Source organism: Rhineura floridana, chromosome 4 (genome assembly GCF_030035675.1).
Source record: "Rhineura floridana isolate rRhiFlo1 chromosome 4, rRhiFlo1.hap2, whole genome shotgun sequence".
NCBI lineage: Eukaryota > Metazoa > Chordata > Lepidosauria > Squamata > Rhineuridae > Rhineura > Rhineura floridana.
In genome coordinates, this window is record NC_084483.1 from 159,545,991 (window position 1) to 159,560,692 (window position 14,702).

General features: G+C 41.5%; 1 protein-coding gene across 7 annotated transcripts in view; it reads left to right on the top strand.

Annotated features, from left to right (window-relative positions):
- The window catches only part of PLB1 (phospholipase B1), a 188,027-nt gene that overhangs the window by 141,319 nt on the left and 32,006 nt on the right, over positions 1 to 14,702 (top strand). For all 7 annotated transcript variants that reach the window (XM_061624944.1, XM_061624951.1, XM_061624949.1 and 4 more), the window contains 7 exons: positions 3,158 to 3,235; positions 4,160 to 4,220; positions 5,276 to 5,334; positions 6,017 to 6,084; positions 8,282 to 8,325; positions 10,431 to 10,530; positions 12,471 to 12,522. In XM_061624944.1, the coding sequence (XP_061480928.1) occupies positions 3,158 to 3,235; positions 4,160 to 4,220; positions 5,276 to 5,334; positions 6,017 to 6,084; positions 8,282 to 8,325; positions 10,431 to 10,530; positions 12,471 to 12,522 (462 nt within the window). The remainder of the gene's footprint in view (positions 1 to 3,157; positions 3,236 to 4,159; positions 4,221 to 5,275; positions 5,335 to 6,016; positions 6,085 to 8,281; positions 8,326 to 10,430; positions 10,531 to 12,470; positions 12,523 to 14,702) is intronic.

Sequence of the window (14,702 nt, forward strand, 5' to 3'; positions counted from 1 at the left end):
TCAATTAGTGGAGTTGTGTTGTTGTTGTTTGTATAGGTAACAAATGACCCAGGTAGCTTTGCATGAATTAACTAGCTGCAATACCACTATGAACACTGAGAATCTTAGAAGAGCCAGAGTCACTACATGTGTTTCCAGATTTCTGTTTGTTCTCATTGCCTCTATTTGCTGTTTGTATGTGTGCACCTAATTACAATTTGCAAGTACATAACTTAAATCTTTTTATCGAGACAACAAAAAAATTAACAATTTTGAATAGTTAAAAAAAAAGTCGTTGTACTGCCTGGCTCAGACTTAATGGGAAACCATGCTTTCTTGTTATGTTATGTTATGTTATGTTAGCGTTTATTTCTAGGCCGCCTTTCTGCCAAAAAGGCACCCAAGGCGGCTCACACACAAATAGAAAAACATAAATACAAATCAAAACAACACAATCTACAAGAATTCAAACCAACAAAATTATAACATTTCTAAAAAGCAACAACAGCTGAAAACAAAAAGCAGTCATCATCTTGGTAAAGGACAATCCCCAGAAAAATGTCACTAAGAGCAGGGAGCAAAAGCAACAATTCATGTCAGTCTGTAGCTCCTCCTGATAAGGGCCAGGCAGAGGGGTGGGGCAAGGCAGGTGGAAAAGCTTGCCCCTTGATGTTCCCAGCATAGTCTCACCCCTTGTTACACAGCCTGCCTTGGGCTTACATGCATTTTGCTTCCCTTTCCTTCTCCTTCATGTGCACAATTAGGAGACTGATAGCTTCCACTTTCACTTTAAAACAAACCACAGTTCCCCTTGCCTAGGCTAGGGGAATGGTGGTTTGTTGTAACTGGTTTGATCCTAGTTTATTTTAACTATTTGCAGTTGGAACAAATCATAGTTCACTGACTTTGGATGTGATGGAGAACTGTAGTTCATTCTTAAGTGGAAACTTTCAATCCCTTCTCCTCACAGATGAAGGAAGAGAGGTGCCCACCATATATTTAAAGCAGTTTTATACCACTTTAAACAGTCAAATTAAAAACACAACACAATAAAACCAGCTCCATTTGAAAGTATATAAAATATGATATAAGAACAAGTTAAAATTGCCCCAGTTATCAGGACTAGTGCCAGCAGGTGGCCAGGTTGGGCACTGGCTAAGGGCCCCTGTGGCTAAGAGAGGGCCCTATAGCTGGGGCTGGGCGGGTGTAGCTCTTGCTCCACAATCTGCACTAGCATCTGGTCTCAGAGCATGTGCCTTGTGACCTGATGCTGGCATGGATCATGGAGTGGGAGCCACCCTCCCAGGCAACACCCTCCCATACCACCAGCACGGGCTGGCCATGCCAATTCCCGCATTGCACCACTGCTACCACTGCTGGTGACTTAAATAGGCCTTCACATCAGTGCATTAGCACACTGTGCATGCATGCTTGCCTTCACCCAAACTGGCAGGGGCATCAAGACAACCCCACCGCCATCTTAGGTGGTGGTAGATGTGGACACACAACACGCTAATGCGCTGACATAGCTGGGCCTATTTAAGCCCCAAACAGCAGCAGTTGCCACCACCACTGCTGCAGTCTGGTCCCCAATGACGTGCTGCAGTCTGGTGCCAGCCCTGCCAGTTATGCTTAGCCCTGAAATTGTGTGGCACATCTGGCAGGTCAAACTTGACTGCCAAATATCCAAGTTGTTGCTGTGTGTGGTGTTATTTTTGTGGGGGATATTTGCCAAACATAGCAGTAACTTTGTTATTTGGGCAAAGCGCTAGACTCTCAGGCAGCAGGATGTGTGTGTTCAATTGTGCTTGGTTTGGTGGTGCAAGTGGGGAACTTGCATGTGGAGCCAATACCTGCAGTTAACTGATGGGTGGGGCGTCGAAGCCTGCTTGGTTCAACAATCTCCTCCCACCCCTGCAGACCAACTTTGACAACCCACCTGTCAATCACAGGGCCAAAATGTGGCATAGTAGTTAGAGTGTTGGACTATAACTTGGGAGACCAGGGTTCGAATCCCCACACAGCCCTGAAGCTCACTGGGTGACCTTGGGCCAGTCACTGCCTCTCGGCCTCAGAGGAAGGCAATGGTAAACCCCCTCTGAATACCGCTTACCATGAAAACCCTATTCATAGGGTCGCCATAAAGCATAAGGCAGTCCATTTCCATTTTTTACCCCTGTTCTATAGGATTTAGGGGTGAAACTCTCAGATGCTAAACAGCTCTGCCCTATCTACAAAGTGAGCTCCACCATCTAAGGCTGATAACTACACAAAGCAGACTCTACTACAGAAATGCTGCTAGTCTCTGTCCTGCTTTCCAACAGCCCAGTTCTCTATGCATTTGTGTGCCAGATGAACTTGGTGTTGCTTTTTGTATCTGTTGCTGGTGTTGCGCCTGTCCTCTTGCGGTGTTGCACCAATGCAGTTTCCTGGGTTGGCTGGCAATACCATGAAGAGACATGAGACAATTGTTTCATTCCTCAGATTCCAAAAGACTAAATTCTGGTGTTGGACAACTGTTGGAACCACCCTGAGCTTTTATGGCAGGGATGGGGAAGCTGTGGCCCTCCAGATGTTGTTGCATGCAGTGTATGCAACTGTACCAGGAGACTGAAGGATTAATAAATGTAGGAGGGGTCATCTGCCTTCCACAGGCAGCATAGGAAGACGAACCCTTGGTTGTTGCTTGTGTTATTAAAAAAATGGCTGACTATTATTAGATGCTCTAGGCCTCAGTTATGTTTTATGTTAAAATAAACAGCTAAGCTCCATTAGGAAGCAGCAGGTCTGTTCTCACTAGAAGCCTGAGGATGCTGCTGACTCTCTCTGCTACAGCAGACTCCAAATCCTGTCAGCCTCTGCCAAGATGGCCAATGGTTAGGAATAATGGGAGTTGTAGTCCAACAACATCTGGAAGGAAAGCCAAAGGTTCTCCATCCCTATTTTATAAGAAAAGCATAAAATTATTTGCTGGATCCTCAGTCTGCTGTGCTTGCTCTAACAGAGTCACAAAACCAAACAACTTTTTCTGTGAGACCCATTATTGCAGAACTACATTGAATTCATACTGGATAGTCTCACAGCCTCAACTCTAATAAATGCATAAATGCCACACTATTTCTTTCTTGCTGCTACACTCAGTCTTTGAAGCTTGATGTATATTTACATTCTCTGTTAGCACCAACCCTTCCTGGGAACCTACAAGAACAGCAATGACACACATTCACCTCTGGAGCCCAGCAAGAAGCCAAGCCAGGTGATTCCTTTATCATTTACTGTGCCTTATACTTCTGAGTGTAGTACAAAATTTCTGTTTTCTACTGGCTGGCTGCACATTTCACATAGGAGCCCTGCAGTGACTGTTGGGCTGGGCCCACTTTATATGTATGCATCTGCAAGAAAGAGAAGGTAGTTCAGAAGCCATTAAAAATATGGATTTGATCATGCAAATGTAGCCAGTGTCTGCTTTCACATGGAGCTATTTGAAGGGCAAACAAAATGAAGAATGTAAATCTCGGTGCAAAAGTTAAAGGTGTGATAAATTAGAAGTAATACTAGTTAGTATTACTTTAGAACATGAAGCTTGGGGATGTGGGCAGCCAATTGTGGCTGATTAATACAGGCAGAGAAGGCTGGAAGTTGGGCTTGCTTAGGCTCCTGAAGTTGCTATTAGAAATTTTACATTTTCAGCGTATGCTCAGTGCATTTGAATAACTTCCAATTATATGTTCATTGTTAGTTTCCAGGCCCAATTTAAGGTACTCTCATTATTATTTAAAGCCCTAAACCACTTAGGCCCCTGAGAGATCGCCTCCTTCCCTATAGACCCTCTCGGGCGTTAAGATTAGCAGAGGGGGGCATCTTGGTAATTCCACCACCCTCAGAAATTCAGGTGGTGGTGGCCTGGGGGAGGGCATTCTTTGTGGAAGCCCCTAAGTTGTGGAATTTCCTTTGCACAAAGGTGTGCCTGGCATCTTCACTGTTAGTTTTCAGCGAATGCTAAAGATGCACCTCTTTACCTTGGCCTTTGGCACTTTAAATGTATGTTTTCAGGACCCACTTTATTCCTGTGATTGTAATTAGTAATACTAAATTTTAAACTGCTGTAACCCACCCTGGGACCTGCTGGTGAAGGGTGGGTAATTATCAACAATAACAACAATAATATTTTGTCTTTAAGAACTGGGGTAGTGACCTGTCATGCCCTGGACAGACTGCATCCAAAAAATCCCCAACATCAGGTGAGAAAAAAGGAAATGCACAAAGAATATGTAATACAGAGTTTTGCTTTCTTTCACTTTTTAAAGTCTCAGTGATGAGTTACTATGGCACTGGAGGGGGAAGGGAAACCTGGTAAATAAATGTAGCCTACTTTTTCATTTTCTCTTTTTTTTCTAATATTTTAGCCTTTTTTGGCCATTGCATTTTCATATTGTATTTCTGTATCTGCGAAGACTGTAATCTTATCTTAAAATAAAAACTGGGATTCTCAGAGCTCCGGAAAGAGCCTCTTATCACAGCCAAAAGTATACCGATAGGGCTGCTATGGGTATAGATAAGAACAGAAATACTGTACACAATGATTATTCCGTTGACTTCTGTAGAATATAAGCTGCCTAAGGGTATACAGGATTGCCCCTCAAAGAGGCAATTAAATTCTGAACATGGCAACAATGATAATGCAGGGTTTGGAAAACATGTCCCATAAGGAATATTTATGTCATTGTTTGAAATGGAAGTGGACTGCCTTCAAGTCAATTCCGACTTATGGCGACCCTATGAATAGGGTTTTCATGGTAAGTGGTATTCAGAGGTGGTTTACCATTGCCTCCCTCTGAGGCTGAGAGGCAGTGACTGGCCCAAGGTCACCCAGTGAGCTTCAGGGCTGTGTGGGGATTCAAACCCTGGTCTCCCAGGTCGTAGTCCAACACCTTAACCACTACATCACACTGGCTCTCTAGGTCAGTATTTTTAATGATTAGCATTGTTGATCTGCCTATTAACATTTCTTCTTTTTTGTAAAACACAATCCTATGCATGCTTAGAGAAGTAATTCCCAAATGGGTTTAATAAAGCATACTCTCAGGTAAGTAAGTATGGGATTGCAACTTAAAAAGTGGCATCCATCTCTGTATTTTCAAAGTTCAGCCCATTCAGCATATCATTTCTAGTCCCTGTAGAATTTTAAGTATTCTTACTGACTGCTTGACTGGACTTGAATTTAATTGTATATGTATCAAATGGCATATAAATAGCTTAATAAATAAATAAATCATTATTCCCCCCCCTTGTCTAGTGCACATGCTGCAGCCTTCTGACATCCAAGTGATAGCAGCCCTGGGTGATTCTTTGACGGTAGGTCTGCAGGAATATTGAGAAATTCTGTTCTTCCCAAGAATGCTGTGGCAATTGACACCCAGCAGTAACTTAGAACCTAGCAAGGGGGAATTCTTTTGCTGTTTAAGAAGGCTACAAATAAATTGGTGACAAAACCAAGCATTAAATCCCACAAAAGGATAAATTGCCTGCCAGATTTTGGAATTTCCTTCTTTGGGGATTTCAAAACTGGCATCTGTTAGGGATACTTTAAATACAAGATAACCATCATCAATTGAAACAGGGATAGGGAATCTGTGGTCCTGCAGATGTCGTTTGACTATAACTGTCATCCTGACCATTGGCCATATTGGCTGGGGCGGATGGGCGTAGCCAAAATGGGGTGTTTCAGGATTGTGTCAGGATGCCATTGATTCACCTTATCCAAAAATCACTCATTCCTCCAACACACGCATAGACTGGGCCTCTAGCATTTGCTAGACCTTTTTCCCCTCAAAAGGAAAATAGCTGCCCCCCCCCTCTCTCTCTCACACACACACACACTTCAGCTTGCTCAGCCCTTGATAAATTCTGATTAATATTATTCATGGCCTCATCAGCAACAGTCATTCAAATGTTTTTTTGAGAGACCACAGTCTTTCCTCCACTGCTTTCTCATAATTTTATCACTTATATATATTTATATATATTTCATTTACAGACTGCTGTAGGAGCCAAAGCAACTGGTTTGAATGATCTCAAAACAGCTTGGAGAGGGCTTTCCTGGAGGTATCATTCATTCATTCAATCATTGCATTGATATACCACCTTTTCTCCAAGGAGCTCAAGGTGGCACACATGGGTCTCCCCTCCTTATATAATCCACACAACAATCCTGCAAGGTAGGTTAGGCTGAGAGAAAAAGACTGGGCAAAAGTCACCCAGTGAGCTTCAGTGCTGAGTGTGGAATCAAACCCTGGTCTTCCAACATTCTGACCACTACACCACACTGGCTCTCCCTTTGGTAGAAAGGTAGAACATTTCCTAGAATTTCTCCCACATTCTGCTGGAGTAAAGAATTTTTAAAGCACCTTGTTGAAGAGCCCCATTATAAAGCTGAAAATGAGAACAGAATGCATATGGGAAGATTACATCTCTGAGCATGTCCTCATGCCCAAACATGCAGTTTATTCTTTTTCCAACAATCAAAAGCCTTACTAGTACCCTTACAACAATATGCTGCCATCAAGCATTCTTGTGGATTGCATTGCTGCACTTTCTTCCCAAGCTGTATTTCAGCAAATTATTTCTGAACTGATCAAAGTTTGAGATTACTCCCAAACTATCATCCAGCTTCCACTAGGTGTGGTACTATGGGATGAGAAATTATGAAGCATTAATGCAGAACTTACTTAATGCTTATATATGTTGATGTAAAACTCTTTGCCTTTGATGCAACCTGTAAGTGGCCTTGGATCTGTTCAACTCAGACATCTGGTGCAGATTTCCTTCCTTAACACAGATTTTTGTGCAATAATGGACATTTTACTAAAAATACAGTAAGACTATGGTTATTATTACACAAAAATGTTGAGCTAAAATGCAGTAAGATGGTTGTCATTGCACAAAACTCTGGAACAAATGTCACCTTATGACAACTACTCAGTCTTGTTTGCAATGTCATGTGTGCAATGAATGCACCTAAATCAACAAGTCTGAATGGTGTAGTTTGGAGATTGTCTTAAAATTAGCCTTGCTTTTTCAGAAATTAGGGCAATTCTCTTCTGTTAGCATACTTCATGTTCATTTCATGTGACCATACCTGGCTTACCCTTACCTCACCCCACCCCACTGTGTGATGGTGATGGTGAGGTGTTAAACTATATATAGCCACAATCTGAGCTTGAAATGGTTCATTTAGATCTCAGGTAGGGATGGGTGAGAAATTCAGTTCAGTTTGCATTTCATGCCTAATTTATCTAATTCATAGTTTTTGAAACAATATGAGAACCGAAACACAGCTATCCTTTGAAATTCAGTTATTCAAATTTTGCAGTGCGGTTTGCAAATAATGCTTACAAAATGCATGTGTTAGGGGAAAGTATGCATAAAAATGAATATATCACTGAAAATAACATAAACATGCATTGTATTACAAGAAATTGTTTGCAAAATTGTGTGTATTAGTCAAAACTGCCTACAAAATGTGTTTATTAACAGAAATTCTCATGAAAATGCTGGGGAATTTTCATGAGGATTTTTAAAAAAAACAGCAAATTGCTGCAGCAATGTAGAGAACTGAATTTAAGACTGGAAAAATGAGAAACAGAGCGAACCAAAATTGACAGATCATTCCATCCCTACCAGGTCAATTCCGGGGGGTTGTGGGGGAGAGTGTTGAGCAGAAGATGGGATTATGCAGAAAGGACTGTCTGTAGATCCAAATGCATTTGCAACCTTGTACTGCAGTAAAATGTGTTAAGAAGTTAGCATGGATGGATGCATAGCAGTTTTATGCCCAAGTGTATCTAGAGTGTTGGGTATTGGCATACTTTCCTAAAATCTAAGATCCCCAGCTATCTGTTAGGTGTCGGCACAGTCTGGCCTCATGTTCACAAGTGTAGTTTATTACCAGCAAGTTCAGATGAAAGGTCAGATGACAGCATGTATTACGTATATCATCATGAAAGATAGCATTTCTAAGTTCTTACTGTGTATTATTGTTAGGGACCTGCATTCTGTTTTAGCTGCAGTCCTATTTTATTTCATTTCAAAACTTTCAATACTTTCTCTTCATTCATGCTTATTCCTGTCCTTTTATCCTGCAAGGCTTTTCCCCCCTCCACTGTGTGGTTTTTTTAGGGCTTTTGTTCCTAATCCATCTCTCCTTCACTTCTTGCTAATACAGCTGTGTTTCTAGGACAAATGGTATGCCCTTGATGTGCTGTTAATGCCACTGAATTATTCTGTATTATCCTTTTTCTAGCATTGGGAGTGATGAAACCTTGGAGACTCGCACAACCTTACCTAGTGAGTAGCCTGAGTACCAAAGTGTGAAAGAGGAAAGTACACGACCATATTGAAATGATCCTTTGTACTCCATAATTTGAAGGACTGTGAGCAAACAATGTGTTTATATGCTCCCTCCTTTGCTCCTCTTACCTGTGGGCCTTCATTCTTCACTTCAAGCTTGAATCAAACCATAGTTCACCATGATACCCAAACTGGAAAACCACTGAGTGCTTCTCTCCATGATTTCATCGTGGGTGGCAATCCTGATTTAGAGAGATTGCATAAACCACGGTTTGCCTGTTTGGATGTCATGGCAAACTAGTTCGATTCCAAAAAGGAAGTAATGAATTAAGCCCCATGTCAGAGGAGAGAGGAGGAGGGATCACATAAACACAGTGCTTGTTAACAATCTGAATGCTGCCAAAGCCTGTCTGATCCTGTCTTGAAGCAAGTGTTAAGAAATCACATACTGAACAGGGGCAGCCCAACTATAGAAGAAAACCAGGCAGCCATCTGGGTGCCAAAAATTCCAGGTGTGTGTACCTTCATTGTATACATGTCTTTAAGAAAGAGTCCCTGCCTGCACACCATGGGTTTTCCACTTTTCCAGTTCATGACTGAAGGTGAAACTAAGATTCTAATCTGTTAGTGATGGTATCCAAAAATCTGGTAGGGCAGATCAGGCTTTAGTCCTGCTCTGACTAATATAGAGAACAATAGTTTGATAGTTACATTACTGAGACTAAAATTGAAAATAAGAAACTAGCATCCATTCCCAGTCAGCTCTTGATTGATTAAATGCAGCCTTCACCAAGCTGGTGCCCTCCAAATGATTTGGACTGCAACTACCATCAGCCTCTGCCAGCATGGCCGTGCCTGGAGAACATCAGGTTGGCAAAGACTGCATTAAATGTCTTGCTGTTGTGCTGCTCAGCATACAATAAGACAAAGGCGGCAGCAGCAACAACAAAAGGGCTAGCCCCAACACTGGATCTCTACTCGCCTTAAAGCCTCTTCACATATTATATACTTCCTGTGTGCTTTCTACCATTTGAACTGCAATATGATTGTTCTTTTGTTGACAGTGTACTGATTAGGCAGTTGATATGGGTAATGACTGCCTCAGCTGTGGACCCAAAGTGTGTTGGTGTGTGCGTGTGTGTGAGAGAGAATTTACTTTGAACAGAACAGATTGCCGTCTTTATTCCCATTGAAAAGTAATTTCTGTGGAAGAAAAATGTAATGTGTGAAAAGAATATAATGTGTGAAATAGCCCTCATTTGAGTGTTTAGTATGTTCACTGCAGACATGGAACATTCAGATTTTTTACATTTTTTTTGAGGAAGATCTCAGAATCAAAATATCCATCCTTTATCAATCATATCAATCGATTGTACAGCCCACCAGGGAAAGGCTATAGCTCAGTGTTAGAGCACATGCTTTGAATGCATATGGTTCCAGGTTCAATTCGTGGCATCTACTGGTAGGACTGAGAAAGACACTGTCTGAAACCCTCAGCTTGAAGGCTGCATTCCCTTCTGCGGGCCACTGCCAGTAGTGGGTGAGGCCAGAGGCCAATTTCAGTGGAGTAACCAATATGAATTTGACCTATGCTAGTTTCTGTACTCACTCACACACCCTCTCTGTCCTCCATCCAGGCAAAAACACCCAGAGGTTGCAAAGGGCTGGTGAGGGGTGTAGCCAGGGGAGAAGGGGTATGACAGGGGAGAAGATGTAGCCGGGGGGGAGTCCTGAGGACCAGAGAGGCCTGGAGGACCACATTTGGCCCCTTGGCCTGAGGTTCCTCACTCCTGGAGTAGACAATACTGAACAAGATCGGCCAATAGTCTGGCTTTGTATAGGCGGATTCCTGTCTTCAGCACTGACACTTTGACCTGTAACAACAGCTCTGTTGAGGGGAACAGAACCAAGAAACTTGATGGAGATGTTTTCTTTTCTACCATTTTTATTCCGCTAATTGACAAATTACAATATTGGGAATATTTATAAAATGTGTGGTGGCTCTTAGTGATTTAGCAAAGCAGTAAAATGTTGTTTGGGAGTTAACAGTATTTCTTGCTTACCATACAGAGATTTACTTTGCATTTTTCCTTTTCTGCCAGACATTTTGAAAAAATTTAATCCAAATCTCTCTGGTTTCTCAACTGGCACCCAGAAGGAAACAGCTGGATTCAATGTAGCAGAGGGAGGAGCAACAGCACAGTAAGGCTCCTTGAGACACATTTGGGCAAAGAAGGGTGTGAAATGATGATCTATCTAAGCCTAAAGTATGCCCCAATACTGAGGGGCCCTTGTCTATCTTTCATCTCATCTCCCTTCTGGGATATATGCATGGTTAAAGATTCAAGAATCAACTCTTGCTAGAAAATCTTTTCCATATTGTAGCTGTCTGAATATATTTCTGATGTCCTCAATTGATCACCTTTCACCAAGCACTAAATTAACTCCAGAGGGAGTTAGACGTTAGGTGGCATGGCTGTGGAATAGCACAGAGCTTCCAAGAGCATCCTTGAAAATTTAGAGCTTTAACTTCAAATGCAGTCTGTCAGAGCCGATCCGTCAACAAAAATAATTGGTTGGAACTTCTTTGCTGTTTGGGTGCGATGCTGGCTGGTTAGCAGGCAGGTGGGCAGGCTGGCTGTGGCTGGTGTGTTTTGCAGCTTGTAGTCACCTGTGTAGCCAGTCTTTTAGGGAACTTATACTATGACTGTGAGTACACTAGTCGCTCACAGCAAAGCGTTTCCATTGGCCACACCTGGAGGGGAAGGGTTGAGCTGCCGATCAGTTGCAAAATCTGCCTGAAGCAAATTTTTAAAAACACAATCAAGCTGATCCCACCAGGTTTCACAGTAAAAAAGGGGCAAGGTTTGATGAGCATCATGTGTCCCCGTTTTCAGAAAAGAGAGGTAGAATCACACTGGAACTGGCAGAACAGTAAGTGTGCCTCTACCCTACCTTTGCTCTTCTTGATTGATAACGAAGAATTTCTTGCCTTGTACAGCTCATATTGCTCCTGGAATGTCACTTCATAAAATGAAAATGAGAGAGGGAGAGAAGCTGCCCAATCCCAAGTCTTAAGTTAAGGATGCTTGAGGAACACAATCTTTGCACATTTCAATATGAAATTACCTGATCTGCAACTCTTGGTTGAATGTGCAGATTGGAATTTAGCTATATACTAGATTTTGCCCTTCCCCAAATGTTGTGACAGAATTTTCGGCAGTTTAAACATATCAAAACATTTATTCAAATATGTATTTTGAGAGAGAATGCACATTTAAATATATATTAATATATTTAAATATGTATGTTCATCAGAAATTTATTTGTAAAAACTGCAGTTTAATGTAGACATCAGATCATGGATAAATACATGTGACATGACAGAGACCTATCATATATACCTATCCCTGGACTTCCTAGGTACCATTGCCTAGTGGAATGCAGAGGTACCCTTAGGAGTACTGCTGTTACTGATGCTCCTTTTCAAACAGAGAACCAGGGCAATGTAGTGGTTACATTAGGACTAGAGAGACTCCGATTCAAATCCTCACTCAGACATGAAATTAACTGGGTGACCGGTCATTATCTCTCAGCGATGTCTACTTCATGGAGTTGTGAGAATAAGGCAGGGTGAAAAAACATATGTGCTGCCCTGGGGTCCTTGGAGGAAGGGCAGGATCAATAAATCCAGACAGAGCTGAACTGAATTTTCCACAACAGCTTAGAGTTAGTTCTGATGATATGCTGACAGCCAGCAAAGGGAAAATGGTGCACGCAGGTGGTCTACTTGCACAAAGAGTACAGTGCAAGATCACAGCTTGTATTTTGCAAAAAAAAAAAAGCTACTGGCAGTGTTCCATTTCATGAAAGAGACAACACAATATTTCATGAGTTTGGGGCTCCCCAGTAACATTCCTCATATTAATAAATTGGTGCATTAGAAGGTATGCTTTTCTTTTTGGTCCTACTTGGCAGCTGGTGAATGACCAGAAATGACTCCCCATGTCAGAACACGGACATTAAATAGGGTCTGTCATATCCTAGTTCTGTCCCCTGATAATACTCCTCCTGTTGGTTGACTCCATTGAGCTGCCATTTCCAAGTGCACATTTGAATGCTTTCCTTTTCTGTTTCCATAGGAATCTCCCAGCCCAAGCACGTGAATTAATAAAGCAAATGAAAAGCAGCCCAGTAAGTGTATGCATTACAGAAAATGAATGAACAAAACTGGCCTGTGTGTGTGAGGAAAAGGTCCATAGTATTGCTGAATGCAAAAAGGAAAACCTGTGATTAAGATCTTGGATCATTATAAAAAGTTGGCAGTCCTCTCTTTGTTAATGTATTTTACAATACATGTTTTAGCAGGGGTGTGGATTGGAAATGAACAAATTTAACCCACTAGCAACCTGAACCATGCTCTGAATCATATTATTTTAAAATCTTGGTGCTGGAAGAGACCAAAATATCTGGCCTTATGAATTGGCCCTACCCTACCCTACCCAAAAAGCAAGAGCCAAATCTTCCGCATCATAGGTCGTTGTATACAACCCATACTACAGTGGTGCCAAAATCAGATGCACTGCTGAAAAATGTCCCCAGAGCAAATAGCTCCTGAAGATTCAAGCAAATGAGCTTAGTTGCCTGGTACCAAGTCACAAGGAGTCAGGTTGCACGGTCTCATGGAGCCAGGTTGCATGGCCCCATCCCTGACCACAAATTGGTGTGATGCAAGGAAAGTTTCCTTTCTAAATCTGAAACATCAAGATCAAGCAATCTCTGAATGGAAGTAAAACCCATCCATCATGCCTTTAACACAGCACCATAGGTTGGATCCAAATATTCAACTGCCTGAATGGAAGGCATACATATCTACTGCAACTAGGGAGGGGGGAGAAATTGCCTTAAGTTCACATTTAAAGGCAGACTTACCCAATTCACATTTCCCAAAATAATATGCAAACCGAAACACAGCCATCCTTTGAAAGCCACACTTCTCTGAGTTTTGCAGTGCTGTCCTCTAATCAGGTAACGTGTATAAAAATGCATACACTGATGTAAAGCTTGCATAGAAATACTTACGTAGTAAAAATAACATACAAACATCCAATACATTAGGGGAAATTGCTTTGTAAATTATGTATGTTAGGCAAAATTGCATACAAAAATGTGTGTATTGCCTTAAATTCAAACAGAAATGCTGATGAATTTTCATGAGGATTTGTTTTGAAATTGCAAGCTGCTGTGAACACGTGGGGAACTGAATTTAAGCCTGGGATATTAATTAATTAATTAATTAATTAATTAATTATATCCCACTCTTCCTCCCAGAAATTTCTCAAAAATGAGAAACTGAGAGAAACCACAGTGATCAGAGTTGCCCAATCCTAACTGCAACCACCCAAAAAAATGGCACAAGAAAGTTGGAGGACCCCAACTTGCAGGGCAAGGGGCTGCAGATGTGAGGTAAGAATCAGTAGCTCACACAAACTCCACATGAGCAGGTGTCTTCCAATTGCAATTTCAATCCAAATCCATGTCTCTAGCTATAAATCCCATAATGCCTGACAGAAAGGGGGGGAATTCTGTCTCCTTTTTTCTGCCTATCACATTTACCACTTAGTGGGCCAGCGTCAGGTTACTTTCCAAGCCACTTCCAAGCAATCTGCCCACACCAGGGAAAATGCCAGTTCCTATTGTGAAAGTTAGTGTCAATCAAGCCATAGTTAAGAAGGAATCAATCTGGAGTAAAATCCTTGGTTTATGAAAAGAGAGATTAAGTTTTAATTTGAAAAAACCATAGTGGGATTCCTTACTGTAGAAACAAACCCTCAGTGGGTTCAGCAGAAGCAGTCAGTTGCTTGGATCATGTTGAATTTTTTTGTTGCTACAAGTCTGTACTCTTTTGAGATCATGATTTCTTAAATAACCCTCTGGCTGTCCACATACCAGCTTCTCAGGTGCTAATCATTGGTCAAGGCTCCAAACCTTTTAAACCTTTCTTTAAAACTTGCATGGGGCTGATTCCTCCATATTTCTGTCTGATTGCCCACTTTAGAGCATGCTGCAGATGAGGGAGACAAAGCAGGTGGCAGGATTAGGGATGGGCAACATGGTCAGTTACAGTTTCTCTCTGATTCTCATTTTTTGAGTCTTAAGTTTAGTTCTCCACATTTCCACATCAGGTTGCAATTTTTTTTAAAAAAAAGTCCTCATGAAAATTCACCATTTTAATATGAATGTCTCCTAATACAAATGCTTTTATGCAATTTTGAGTAATAGACATATTTTTGCAATGGAATTTCCCCTAAAATTATCCATTTTTGTATGTTATTTTCACTAATATGTGATTTTTATGTACTCTAGTACATTCA